General features: G+C 33.8%; 1 protein-coding gene across 3 annotated transcripts; it reads right to left on the reverse strand.

The window, feature by feature from the left end:
* Positions 1–282: 282 nt before the first annotated feature.
* Positions 283–10,212, reverse strand: LOC117419818 (HMG box-containing protein 1-like). Of its 3 annotated transcripts, none has more exons than XM_034033030.2 (11): positions 10,098–10,212; positions 8,080–8,272; positions 7,485–7,716; positions 7,218–7,353; positions 6,994–7,105; positions 5,986–6,104; positions 4,994–5,150; positions 3,710–3,854; positions 2,901–3,203; positions 1,789–1,930; positions 283–1,105 (listed from the first exon to the last, which is right to left on the reverse strand). In XM_034033030.2, exons 1-11 carry the CDS (start codon positions 10,110–10,112, stop codon positions 1,088–1,090), a joined length of 1,572 nt encoding a protein of 523 aa, XP_033888921.1. In that variant the 5' UTR covers positions 10,113–10,212; the 3' UTR covers positions 283–1,087. The 3 variants fall into 3 exon arrangements, with proteins under 3 accessions (XP_033888921.1, XP_033888922.1, XP_033888923.1); XM_034033031.2 differs by having other exon boundaries at positions 9,971–10,108; XM_034033032.3 differs by lacking the exon at positions 10,098–10,212 and adding an exon at positions 9,574–9,858.
* Between the last annotated feature and the right edge of the window lie 2,501 nt (positions 10,213–12,713).

Genomic DNA, 12,713 nt, shown 5'->3' on the forward strand with positions numbered 1-12,713 from the left:
GCCAATATTGCACAAAATGTGTTTTTTAAATACCCCAATCCAATTAATTCACAGTAAAGGGATTACAAAAGAGCAGTGATATTGTATTACATAAAATAAATATTATTAATTTTATGACATACTATTTTTTTTTTTAATCAAGTACTTATACCTAATATACGCTAGTTTGTCAATTCAAAGGATACTTCTTGCATATATATTTTGTCACTTCGCATACAGAAATGTAACTTGTTTGACAAGCTGTTATAAGGTACGAAAAAAAGCCCATGTGAAAAAAGAATGTCAACACATGTTTAAACTTTTATTTATAATATAATAACATTTTGTGCAAAAGTGTGGTGGGGCAACAAATCTGTACAACATTATTGACAAAATGAGTCAAAGGTAATGCAAAGCAGAATACAAGCTGTATATTGTAGCTATGATTGTGTTATTGGTAACTGATTTTTCAGAGAGACATTTATTGGTTGTATTAGATACAATAAAGTGCAAAAACACTTAAGGTAAGTCTTCCCCCAAGTGAAATGTGTGCCCACCCCACGCATAGTAAAATATATGGCAATTTAAATCTTATACAGGACACCCACAAAATATATTTGGGAGAAACCCCAGCTACATATTTAAGATTACATTATTTTTTCCCAACCTGTCAAGACATTTTAAAGGTAAATGAAATACATTGGTTGTGCAATATATGAGTTATACAAATATAATTATATAAACAGCTATGATAAAGCATTTAAAATCCCCCTTTTTACATTTATAAGATATTTGTATATAACTCCTTTGCGCCCTACATTAGCACCACAGGGTTTCAGTTTTCAAGCCTATAAAATATAATTACCTGAAAAGAAAACTTAATTTTTACTTTGGAAGAGTAAGGCATTTCGGTCATTAAAAAATAAGACCTTTAAGCATAGTTAGTGACTAAAATAAATGTTTTTAAAAAATGTCTCCAATTAAAAAGCAGATTTTCCCATCAAAGTATACAGACTCGCAGAGACATGGAAGGTTGTCTTATGTCCTTACTTACATCCAGTTCGTATTGCAAATGAAGATTCTGTTAACAACACCCATACCAAAGCGCCTAGTTTTGCTGAGAACCCTGCAGGTAGAAAAAAAACACACAACCTAAATTCACTGTAACAAATAACGGTATAGAATAGGATAGTGTTAAAATATCAGGATTTGCAAGCAAACTGCCGAGCTGTTATATGACCATATGTTTATTAATAACCTTCACAGGTTCCCCTAACTGAGTTCTGCTTACAGCACCAACACAATCTTTTTATATATCCTTGAGTAACAGAAATTGTACATTTTCATACCCAATTACCCACAGATGTTATATGTACCTTATTATGTTAAAGACAGTTAAGGTTGGTTCATACTTCAGACAGACATAATTTGTGGTTGGAATCGAGGGTCTGTGCGACAGACCGGAATTACGTCATCCACACTCTTGCAAAATGCGTCTTTTTAGGGTCGGATAATGTTGAAAAACGTCAACGTCTGCTGCATTGTCGGAGTGAAGCTGCACAGCTTTTCCAGCCGTCTCCGACTGACGTATCGCATTCATTTGCACCAGAAGTATGAACCAACCCTTACTTGTATGCAGAAGTCAAATTTCAGTGTGTCTGTACTGAGCATGTAAAAAGCCAGTGACTGAAGCCTTTTTAAATCCCTTTAAGTGAGGTAGTATGTTTTTATTTCAGCTTTTATTTGTTTGTTTTGTATTACAAAGTACTATTATACTTTACACTACAAGAGCTACCAATTGACACTTACAGAGTTGGTTCGTTTTCTTTTCCAACAATCTGGATTCAAACGCTTCTGTTCTTCTGCCAGTGCCTTGGCTTCCATTGTGTACATCCTCCTTTCCTCATTTTTCATCTTCTTCCACCGATCACCAAGAATCACACTTATGGCTCTGTAACACATATTCTAACATTACCGTACGTACAGAAATAATTGTTTGCTAGGCTTATATACACATTGTGTATACGTGTAGTAATGTCAGAAGTTGTAGCTAACAGTAAAGCTTAAAAGGGACAGCCATTTAGATTTTCAGTTTCAGAAATTGTACACTATTTTGAAGGCAAACATATTAGCTGAATAATGTTCTGGATCAGGATTTAAGTGTACTGACATGCCAAATTCAAAATAGTATTCAATTCAAAGTTACTCTGCATTGACATGGATTTTTGATGGTGCGTTACTTTGGACTTGCTCTGTTTTAAATACATCAGCACACTGATCCTGTCTTAATGGTTCTCATCATATACGAGTGGTAACAGGTTGCACCAATGAAAACCGAAACCACCTTTCTAACTGAATTCTGATCATTCTGTTTTCAAAGCTGCTACTGTTCTTGGATTTCTTATGAAATAATAAATACACCTACAGTATGCAGCCCAAATTTACCACCCTCAATTTGAGGAAAAAATAAAACAAATAAAGATGCATTTACAAAGATACAGCCTCAAATTACACATAGAAGAGCCATTTACACAAATTATTATTATTATTATTATTATTTTTGCAATGAAAATGCTACAAACTCAGCTATCGGGCATATTGAAACTGGTAAATTAACATGCCTATAACAAATCTCTCCTAGCCATCATCCTGAGTTGGAGGAGTCCTCTTTATTACTTGACAATGACTCTCACTTCTTTGAAAATGGCTGCCTGTATGTCATGGATGATTCAAGATTGGGCAGTAATGTTTTTGTTTGTCTTTTCTAGGTAGTCCTGTCTTTTGTTGGCGATTTTAATATACGCATCACTATACTAATTTAAGACGCAGGCCATTTTTGAGAAGAAAAAAAAAAGTGTGTGTTAAACTGGAAGGAATACCGTATTTTACAAAAAAGGAAACCTAAAATCTGATGTACTCACCTGTTATCCTTCCCTGGGTACATCTGCGTATACTCAACTCTGTATTTTTTTGCAAAGAGCATGAAGGCATTCATTGGTCGTTTGCACTTGTTGACTGTGGCACTGCTAGTTGTCCCTGAGCTGTTACTTTTGTTAGATTTATTATAAAATGTACAGGATGGCTGGGATGAAGGCACAAAGTCTGGGTTTGATTTTTCACAGTCTGGACTGATGGCACCTCCACTGGAGAGGGATGCACGGCGCTGCCGGGCCATGCTGCTCAATACATACACCGCAGAGGAATCCAGAGGGGTGAAGTCATAACTGGTGCACAAGAACAAAAAGGATTTCATGTAAACCACGTACAGAGCTTTGTCTCCTATAGAAGGCAACACAGGATTGTTTAGATACTGGGACCAACCTAGTTTTTATATATGAAACATGAAAAACACAAGCTCTCACTGACAGAATAACCATTTTAAACATTTCCAATGGCAAGTGTCAAACCAATTTATTTATTTATTTATTTTGTTAGTCTTTTTCTAATTATCACAGGTGTGAAAATGCGGGTTGTGGGTAGACTTTAAGAAAAAAAAAAAAAGAAAAAAAAAAAAAAAAAACACTGAATAGCAGTGGAAGTCCCCTAGATTTCCTGTTTTTGTTTTCACTCTGTACACATCTGCTTAATTCTAGAATTGCTCTGGATATGACAGATGTGTATTTAACTTGATAGAAAATGTTTCTGTCGTACCTAAAAGGATCATCTTATTTGAGTAACACTGTAAAATACTGCTCGGCATCAATAAATAGTACAATTAAATATAACTTACCTCCTGAAAGTGTCAAAAACAACTGAATCATCGAAATTGATGGCACCGGGGTGTCCTGGAGGCAGACATATATCTCCAACCTGCATCTCATAACAGGGGATTCCATGCTGAACAACTGTGAGGCTCGGATAAAAGGAAGACCAACCTATACAAATCAATTTAAAACCATTTTTAAGCACGTCATACGTTCTTACATATGCAGTTAAAGTAGTACTGTTAATAAAAAACTTGACAAACAAGAGGTCACTCGATGCTTATGTTATAATTAGGCTTGCTACTTTTCGATTGTAATCGGTAAAGCTTGTTAAACATCGAATTCCTCAAAAATAGTTTGACAAATAAATTTATATACGATAAAACGTTAGTAAAACCACTCGCTATTTTTTTTTCTTACCAAAAATAATAATTTAAGAAATCACTTTTAGTGTGTGTAGTTTTTAATACTTGCTGTCTGTCAGTCAAATCAGTGGTTCCTTAATAGGCTAGTGTAGTTTCACCGTCAGTCATTTCATCCTGTTCTGACATCTCGTTGTATGAAGCAGCACTAGAATGCTCTCAATGACTGTCAATCATGAAGACCGACTGTGCACTTTCATTTGCCAGCTACAGCGCCTACTTTGAAATTAGCGGGTTAAGGTGTAGGTAAGCTTTTGTAATTATAGGTATATAAGTTGACAGTTACTAGTTTGATTTGAAAATGAGGCGCAAGAGGAAAACACTTAATGAGTACCATGATCGACGGCTGAAGTCTCAGCGGCAGGACGAAGCGGACCAGTCTGCCTTGCCTCCAATGAGTCCAGCTATGCTTAAGCAGGAGAGGGGCGGAGCTCAGAATAAGAAGTGCAAGTTAGTTCTGTTCAACTATCTAATGTTTTGTTCTGTGCATATTATTTTTACTTGTAAATGTATGCTATAAAAGTGTAATACACTTTATATGCTGTGTTTTCTACAGTTTGAGACCATTTTTTAATTTGTGTAGGAACTTTAGCTTTTACAAGGTATAGCTTCACTGTGACCAAACGTTATTTCAATTGGAATGTTGGTAACCATGGTTTTGTTGCATCTTGTATATGATAAAGGGGTTTCTCTAAATGATACGTTTCTCAATGGCATAAAAAGTGGCAAAAAAAATAAAAATCGAATAGTAGCAAGCCTAGTTATAATGTACAGGCATCTTTAAGACTTCTGGGGTATATCTGATACATTAAATATTACGCTCTATTTTTCCTAATACTGTCATATGACATAACTCAGTGAGTTAGGTAAATAACAGATTTTGTTTACCTTTACTTTTCACAAAAAAGGGATGATCCAAACTGCATTCTGCTGTTAATGCCCCATCTTCTGGTGAGCCAGGGTCAAAAGTCAATTTCAGTACTGACTGCCCAAAAGAAACAGTTTCTTCATGTGCCACTAATTTTAGACCGTCAGAACCATAGCTCTGTAAATTAACAGCCAAAGAAATATGCATTATATATAGCATTTTCATTACAGGTCAGAACCGCAGTTTGGAGTAATACGTTTCCCTGTGCAGACGTTACCGTCCATTCACTGAGCTTCTTTTGTGAACACACTTAAGTCAGAAAGAGAGTGAGTAATTTAGCCGAACCCCCACACCACCAACACACTTCAGGGTCAGTATCTGAACAATAATTGAACTGCTCTATGCTAGAACTATTAGTCAACATGTTTTGTAGGAACACTGACTTCCCACAAAAATAGCAGTCTCCCCCAGTGTTTACAGTATTGGCCAGTTACAAGAATTAAAGACAGAAACAGATCAGGCCTTCAAACATATTGCAGAACACTACAATAAGTTAACCTTGAGTAGACCAAATAAAGACATAAATTAAAAAAAAAAAAAAACTAAGACCGAGCAGATTTCTTAAAACTGTGTATTCTGAAAAATGACTCTTACCAAGGAAAAGTATTCTTTAACATATTCTTTAACATTTGTTAAATAACCGCCAACTGACTTTACCCTGTTTTTTTCCCCAATTTGAAATATCCAACTGTATTTTAGGCTCAGTCACCGCTACCACCCCTGCGCTGACTCGGGAGGGGCGACGACAACGAACACACACTGTCCTCCGAAACATGTGTCGTCAGCTTCTTTTCACTCTGCAGGCCGGCCATGCAGCCAACCCAGAGCTACAGCGTTGGAGGACAATGCAGCTCTGGGCACGGTGAGCCGAGGACACTCTGGCCGACTAACCATAAATGATATAATACCTTTAAACACCTTTGTCACTTAACTCTAAATAATACACATTTACCTTGTTAATGTAATGGTTTTGTGGGTGTCTCTCATCTTCAAACTCATCTTCAGAATCTGCCAGGTCCTCGGCATCCTGCCACTCTATATTATGTCCCTTATGAAAGCGCAAGCGGGTTCCTGAATATCAAATTTTAAAAAGAACCTTATACCAGCTTTGTTAAGAAAAAATTAACAATGGAGCTCTTGGGATAACAACACATATACACACACATATATATACATATATACATATATATACATATATACATATATATACATATATACACATATATACATATATACATACATATATACATATATACATATATATACATATATATACATATATATATATACATATATACATATATATACATACATATATACATATATACATATATATACATATATATATACACACATATATATATACACATATACATATACATATATACATATATATATATATATATACATATATATATATATACATATATATATATACATATATATATATATATATATATATATATATATACATATATATATATATATATATATATATATATATATATATATATATATATATATATATATATATATATTAATTTTACTACACATGCCTTGAATAGTTTAAAAAAAACACTGATGAATATCTGCAAAACTAGCTTTTTGGGGGGAAAATTAAAAACATTCAACCTAGATTTAGGTACCAGACCTTTTTTTTTTATGTAGTAACAAAAACAATTGCAGTACTCCTAAAGTCTAACTAGGTGGCGCCATTTCCCCATAACTATCAAATAAGAGGACTACCAAGGAACACATTAACATTTGTTCTAAAGTTTCTGCTTAAAATACAGGCTCACTATAATATTTCTGGGGTATGCCGTTTTCAATTGTATTGGTACATCATTCCGTACATGAAAGATGGTCAACACGGCAACTGCATATCCCAGATATTCCACTTATTGAGATCATAGTTTATATAACAATTTACAGACTTATATCCAGAGCACACTCTTGTTACCTTTTAAAAAGCAATGCCAAGCAGTCGAGGGCCATGAGTGGGACCAACCTAGATCATCGTCATCTGAAAGTGAAGACATGCAAAAAATGCCAGACTCTGATTCGCTGTTTGCCTGGAGTATAAAAAGAAAGCAAGCATTAGGACTCAAATAAAACTCATGGATGGATGCAGTAATTGTGTCAATGACAATGACAGCCCTAATTAAATAAAATATCGTTGCATACCCGCTCGTGCTTAACTACAGCCCGTTCTTTCCAGCGGGTCTCTGAGAATCTTGGTTCACTGTTTGAAGTGGATGGAGGAGGACGAGCATAGGAATGTAAACTTTTGCTTGTTGCTATTATGTGTACAGGAGATGATCTGCATAAAAAATAAATTTAAAAAAGTTATTTATCTGCAACAATATTAATATTTGCATAATAAACACACATTTACTTTACACTCACATTAATTTAAATTTGACATTTATAAAATTTGAGAAATGAAAGCACCTGTTGTAAAATGTGCACTGCATAAGTGGACTCTGTGGACTGGTTGCTATGTTGGCCAGTTCAGTCAGCCAGTTCGTGCCATTGCTTGGAGAGCCTGCATTGTCTGATAAGCTTGATGTATGTGGATTCCAAATACTCCTTGGGTGCTCTTGATGAGACACTCCAGCACTGAGTTGAAATACTTTAGGTGAGGCTGTATCTTCCTGTACAGCTTGCAATTCAGGAAGGTCATCTATAAAAACAAACGCTGTATTGAATCCATCTGCACTTGGTTGCAAACAAACAATGTGATGACAACAGACTTCACCTTAACTTAAATCATTTGGAAATTACATTATTTCTAGCACTACTGGGTGAGAATTTCTCACTTGTGCATACGTATATTATTTTTTTGTATAATACGTATATTATTTTTTTGTAAAATACGTATATTATTTTTTTGTATAATACGTATATTATTTTTTTGTATAATACGTATATTATTTTTTTGTATAACTAGCGTGATGTTTACTTTCATTTGTTGTTTCTACTGTATTATAAAACACATTAAAAATATGTATTTTTGCCAAAATCATAAATTTCAGTTATTGTTTACCATACTCCATGCGATTCTCACTGGAGGGATATCCAGGTGAAGACGGGAGGTCTTCATCACACTTCAGCATCTCAAACGTGTCATCCATTCCTGAAACTCTCTTATCCACCAGCAACTGAACTTTCTGCACACTGTTGGGCATTGGTTTTGTCTTCACTTCCCACACCATATTATGCCATTTCAATTGATCTGACTTCAGAAACAAAATGTATTTTTGTTCAATTAAAACATTTATTGAGGTGGGGTTTTTGTGTCAAAAATGCTACAAAACTACTCATTAATATAAGTAAATGAACAAATAAATGTTCTCTGTATGGCAGTAGCCCGGTGTATTCCCCACCAAGGATATAAATTACACATTACTGGTGTCACTCAGTACAAAATTCACTATGACATCCAGGCACCAAGTACCCATGCAAAGTTTCATTAAAGTTTCATTAAAATCAAACAAGCAGTTCCCAGGATTTAGCCTTCAATAGCTCAGCCATCAGAATCTGCAACTCAAGGATAAAAATGATAATGTGCCTCAAGAAACAACTCTTAAGAAAAACGTAAGCCTAACTGTAGAGAATGTCAACAGAATCACTTCTCGACACGAACTAAAAACAGGCCTCTTGTAAATTTTTGAAGTAAACAGTTTAACAGGAAAACTATCAATACATTGTGTATCAATATCATTATATATAACTTATGGTGCTACTTATGAAACTAAATACATTCTGAATGATCTTAAGAAATGTAATAGTGGATTAAAGTAGTAGAATACGCCGCACTGCGTATTACAGCTTCTGCAAAATAGCTGTTTTTCCGTCAAAATATACATTTTGTTTTTATCATTTCATAAGTAACATACATTATGCAAACGTACAGCCTAGCATTTCCTATCTTACACCATAATGGCAGCATATGTCGTGTTTAAAAAAAAAAAAAAAAAATGTACATGACTTTTCAGGCTTTGAAACGTTAAGTTTAACATTAACATGAAAATTAACAAGTACACATTATTAAAACGTCATTAAAAGCGTAACAGTGATCATCTTTATTCTCTGTATTTTGTATTTTATCAAGAGAGTAAAGCCCCCGATATAAACAGTAATTCCCAGCTCTTTGTCTGTCAAATTTCTTTCTCTTTCGCCATTTCTTTTCCATCATGTGACTTCTTGCATGCGAGCCTTGTTTGTAAACTTTAAGACTTGACGCATGCGCTCCAGTGCCCATTCATTCCGAACTGCGTAACAAAAACTGATCAATAACAAATAGGATTAGAGGCTAAAGGAGATTAGTTATTAATAATTAAGTGGAATATTTTTTTAGAAACGAAAAATATATTATTAATATACAGATTTTAGTATAAGTTAAAAAAAAATCTGAACGTATTATTGAAAATAAATAAATACGAATAAACGGACGTTACATTTAAATAGCAGACGACTTAACTAAATACAAAAAAGTCATACACTACACCATTTCCAAATAATGTCCTATTTTACTTACCTAAAACTATCGACAGTAACAGACGGTGAATATGTATTTTCATTGTGGAAAGAAAAAAAAGAAACAGCTGTCGACAAAATCTTATTTTTTTTCCTCCCTTGAGAATGCAAACTAAAAATATCCCTGACCTTTTCAAACTTTAAAAGTTAAGTTATTGTTAACTACACACTAGTCCGTGTGTATGCAACAATTTCAGAATATGGATTAGGTAACATTTGAAAACTACAAAACTAAGAATGTCAACAAGTTTGGACATGGTGATCGTCGACCTGTCAAAATGGTGAAATGAATGAATCTAAAAAACGTCACAGACAAGTCCCTGTGCTAACCAAAACAAACTCTCACAAAAACAACAAGTCACGACTAAATATATAATTCAGAAGGCGATGTCACTCACAATCTATCCATGCAACGGTATTCTCTCAATTCAATCTCTCCATGACAAACCTAATATTTTGAGTTTATTGTTCATTTCACTAAGTATATTCAATCTTTTGTTTCTTCTGTGAAAGTTTCTCACTTACCAACCCCGTCGCCATTACCAAGTATCTCTAGTATTCTCTAAAGGGGTGGGAGTTATCGTTTTTTAGACACGAAACCTAAATGGTCAAAAAAGAAATGTAAATACAACAAAACCCTTTCCTACTGGCTAAATGAGTTGCAGGAGTGGGTGGCATCTGTTTGTGTTTAACACGTCATTTCTATTGGTTGTTCAATACGTCATTCATCTATATTTTTATATTTATTGGATGCATATTACATCATTCGCGAGGCTGTTATTTTTTCCGATACCTGGTTGTAGTTTCTTTATCTTGTAGTACCGCTAGAGTAATTTAATAGAGACCCAATAAACTACATCTCCCAGAGCACTGTACCACACAAGTGATCAATGAAATATCAAACACGTTAATAGGGGTTTTGTTTTTGCAAGCAAAACAACGATGTTATGCGTTAGTTATTGTTTGTCTGATCTAAGTAAATTTATATTATTTTCTAATATTTAAATGTGCAGTTAAGAAAGGAAATATTGCAAATTGAAAAAATACTTTAAGAATGTTATTTTGCATTGCAGTCGTTCGTTTCAACTACGTGATACATATTATATAGGAATACGTTAAATACATTATTTTGCTACAATGTATCTACATGTAATGTGTTTATGATTACACTGCCAATATAATACTATCACCTACTATATATTAATGGTACAGTAGTAGTACCGCGCCTATTAGTGTATGTACAATAGCACTTGGTACTAAACAGAATCTAATGATGTTGGAAGTGTAATGTTGTAGGTAGCAGTGCTTTTCATTCATATAGATAGATATGTTTGTTGTGCACATCTATAAATAACAAATTAATTCAACACCCCACCTGTACTTTGACATAACCAGCAAGTCTTTACTGTGTCTGCTTTGTAGCTCAATATTCAAGCAGTGTGATTTTTCCTGCTTTGGTTTCCTGGCGTGCAACATTGGGTTAAAATAAAACCAAAAATAAATTAATAGTAAATACTCAGTTTAAAAAAAAATAAAAATGCAAATCTGGTCAGTATAATAGCAATTAGCTAAACCAGGTACATGTACTGCATACATTCATTCTCTTACAGTGAATTTGACACAGCTGCATCAAAAAATGGTTAGAAGTGTGACAAACGTACTCACTTAGTAACTGTTTATCTGCTTAACAGAAGTTGTGATAAGAAAACACTCAGGATACAGTTTAATTCAAGGGCCCAGGTTTCAAAACATATGTGATGGTTTATACATACACATGTTGATATTACTGTATTTAAACTGCAAGTTATACTTTTGTATAATAGATGGCTGTGAATTAAATATCTAAAGTAATTTCATATAATTAGTTTGGTTATTGATGTTTGTGGACACGTAAAGGAAAAAATAAAACATAAAAACTCAAAGCTAGTAATAAGGTCAAGAAAGTGTCAATTACAGCTGAAAACCTACCTCCTTGAAGCCTCCTCTACTCGCATCACCTTAAAAAAAAAAAAAACAATGACACTGATAGCTACGATAATCATCAACTGCTATCTCAGACAAATGTAACAACAGAAATGTTTCTAGATACACTGGAATAACTACACGTTTATTTATTTTATATAAAACTGTAATTTATTTTAAGGAAAAGTCAAATATAACTAACAATATAATACTGAAAATATTCTGGCATTCAAAGCCTTCAGCTGTTTAAGCTGTAATACAAGAAATGAACTGTAGTTTAATTAAATCAACACTAAGCTAGTGCAAAAAAGTTATTTCTGAATATGTCATACAAGAACAGATGGACGCACAATTTTGTTGAACACGTTTCCTGTATAACAGATGCAACTAAGTTAAACTGGTGTAACGATTTATAAACGGAACTTTATAATGACTCTATTACATATATAACATGAAACATGAAAAAGTACTGACGTGCACAACAATTGAGAATATATTATTGATGGAAGATTTTCATTTAAAACAGTGGTAAGGGAATGCTTTAACTTTCTGAAGCTGTATCTAGGATGCTGGTTCCATTTGGAAGTGGCAGTCGTCATTTAGAACACTTTAAATAACTACAGACTTGATAGTGAGGTTATTTTAATTACTGCTGTGACACAAAGAAGTCTAAAAAACAATGTTATTTTTCCAAAAAGCCTTCTATCATTCCTTTTAATTCTTACTCACGTGAGATACTGGTAGTTTTTAAAATTTGCATCCCTCTGTACAACTTTTGTTCCTGCTCCAACCACCAAAATACATAGTAATACATTGGAACAAAAAGCAGGGGCCAATACAAAGTTAAAAACAAAACAAAATACATCCTTTTTTTTCTGCCTGCCAATTATTCCCTTGTTTAATGAAGAGCGCTTTGTAAGAGATGCCCCTTGTTACTATTCAATTTTGATTTAAAGTTATGTGGTAATAATGTAACATTAAACAAGAATATTGAAGTGGGTTAAATCATTATCTCAAAACTGACACAAAAAATGGGGTGTTTAACAGAATACAGGCCTATTAATTGTAGCTAACAAAACAATTCCATAAATCTTAGCCATTTTGCACTTCATTAGCTACAGTTCAAACATCTCAAATGTGTAGTTTTAAAAGAAACACGTTATATCACACATGTACTTT

This window comes from Acipenser ruthenus, chromosome 14 (assembly GCF_902713425.1).
Source record: "Acipenser ruthenus chromosome 14, fAciRut3.2 maternal haplotype, whole genome shotgun sequence".
Lineage (NCBI taxonomy): Eukaryota > Metazoa > Chordata > Actinopteri > Acipenseriformes > Acipenseridae > Acipenser > Acipenser ruthenus.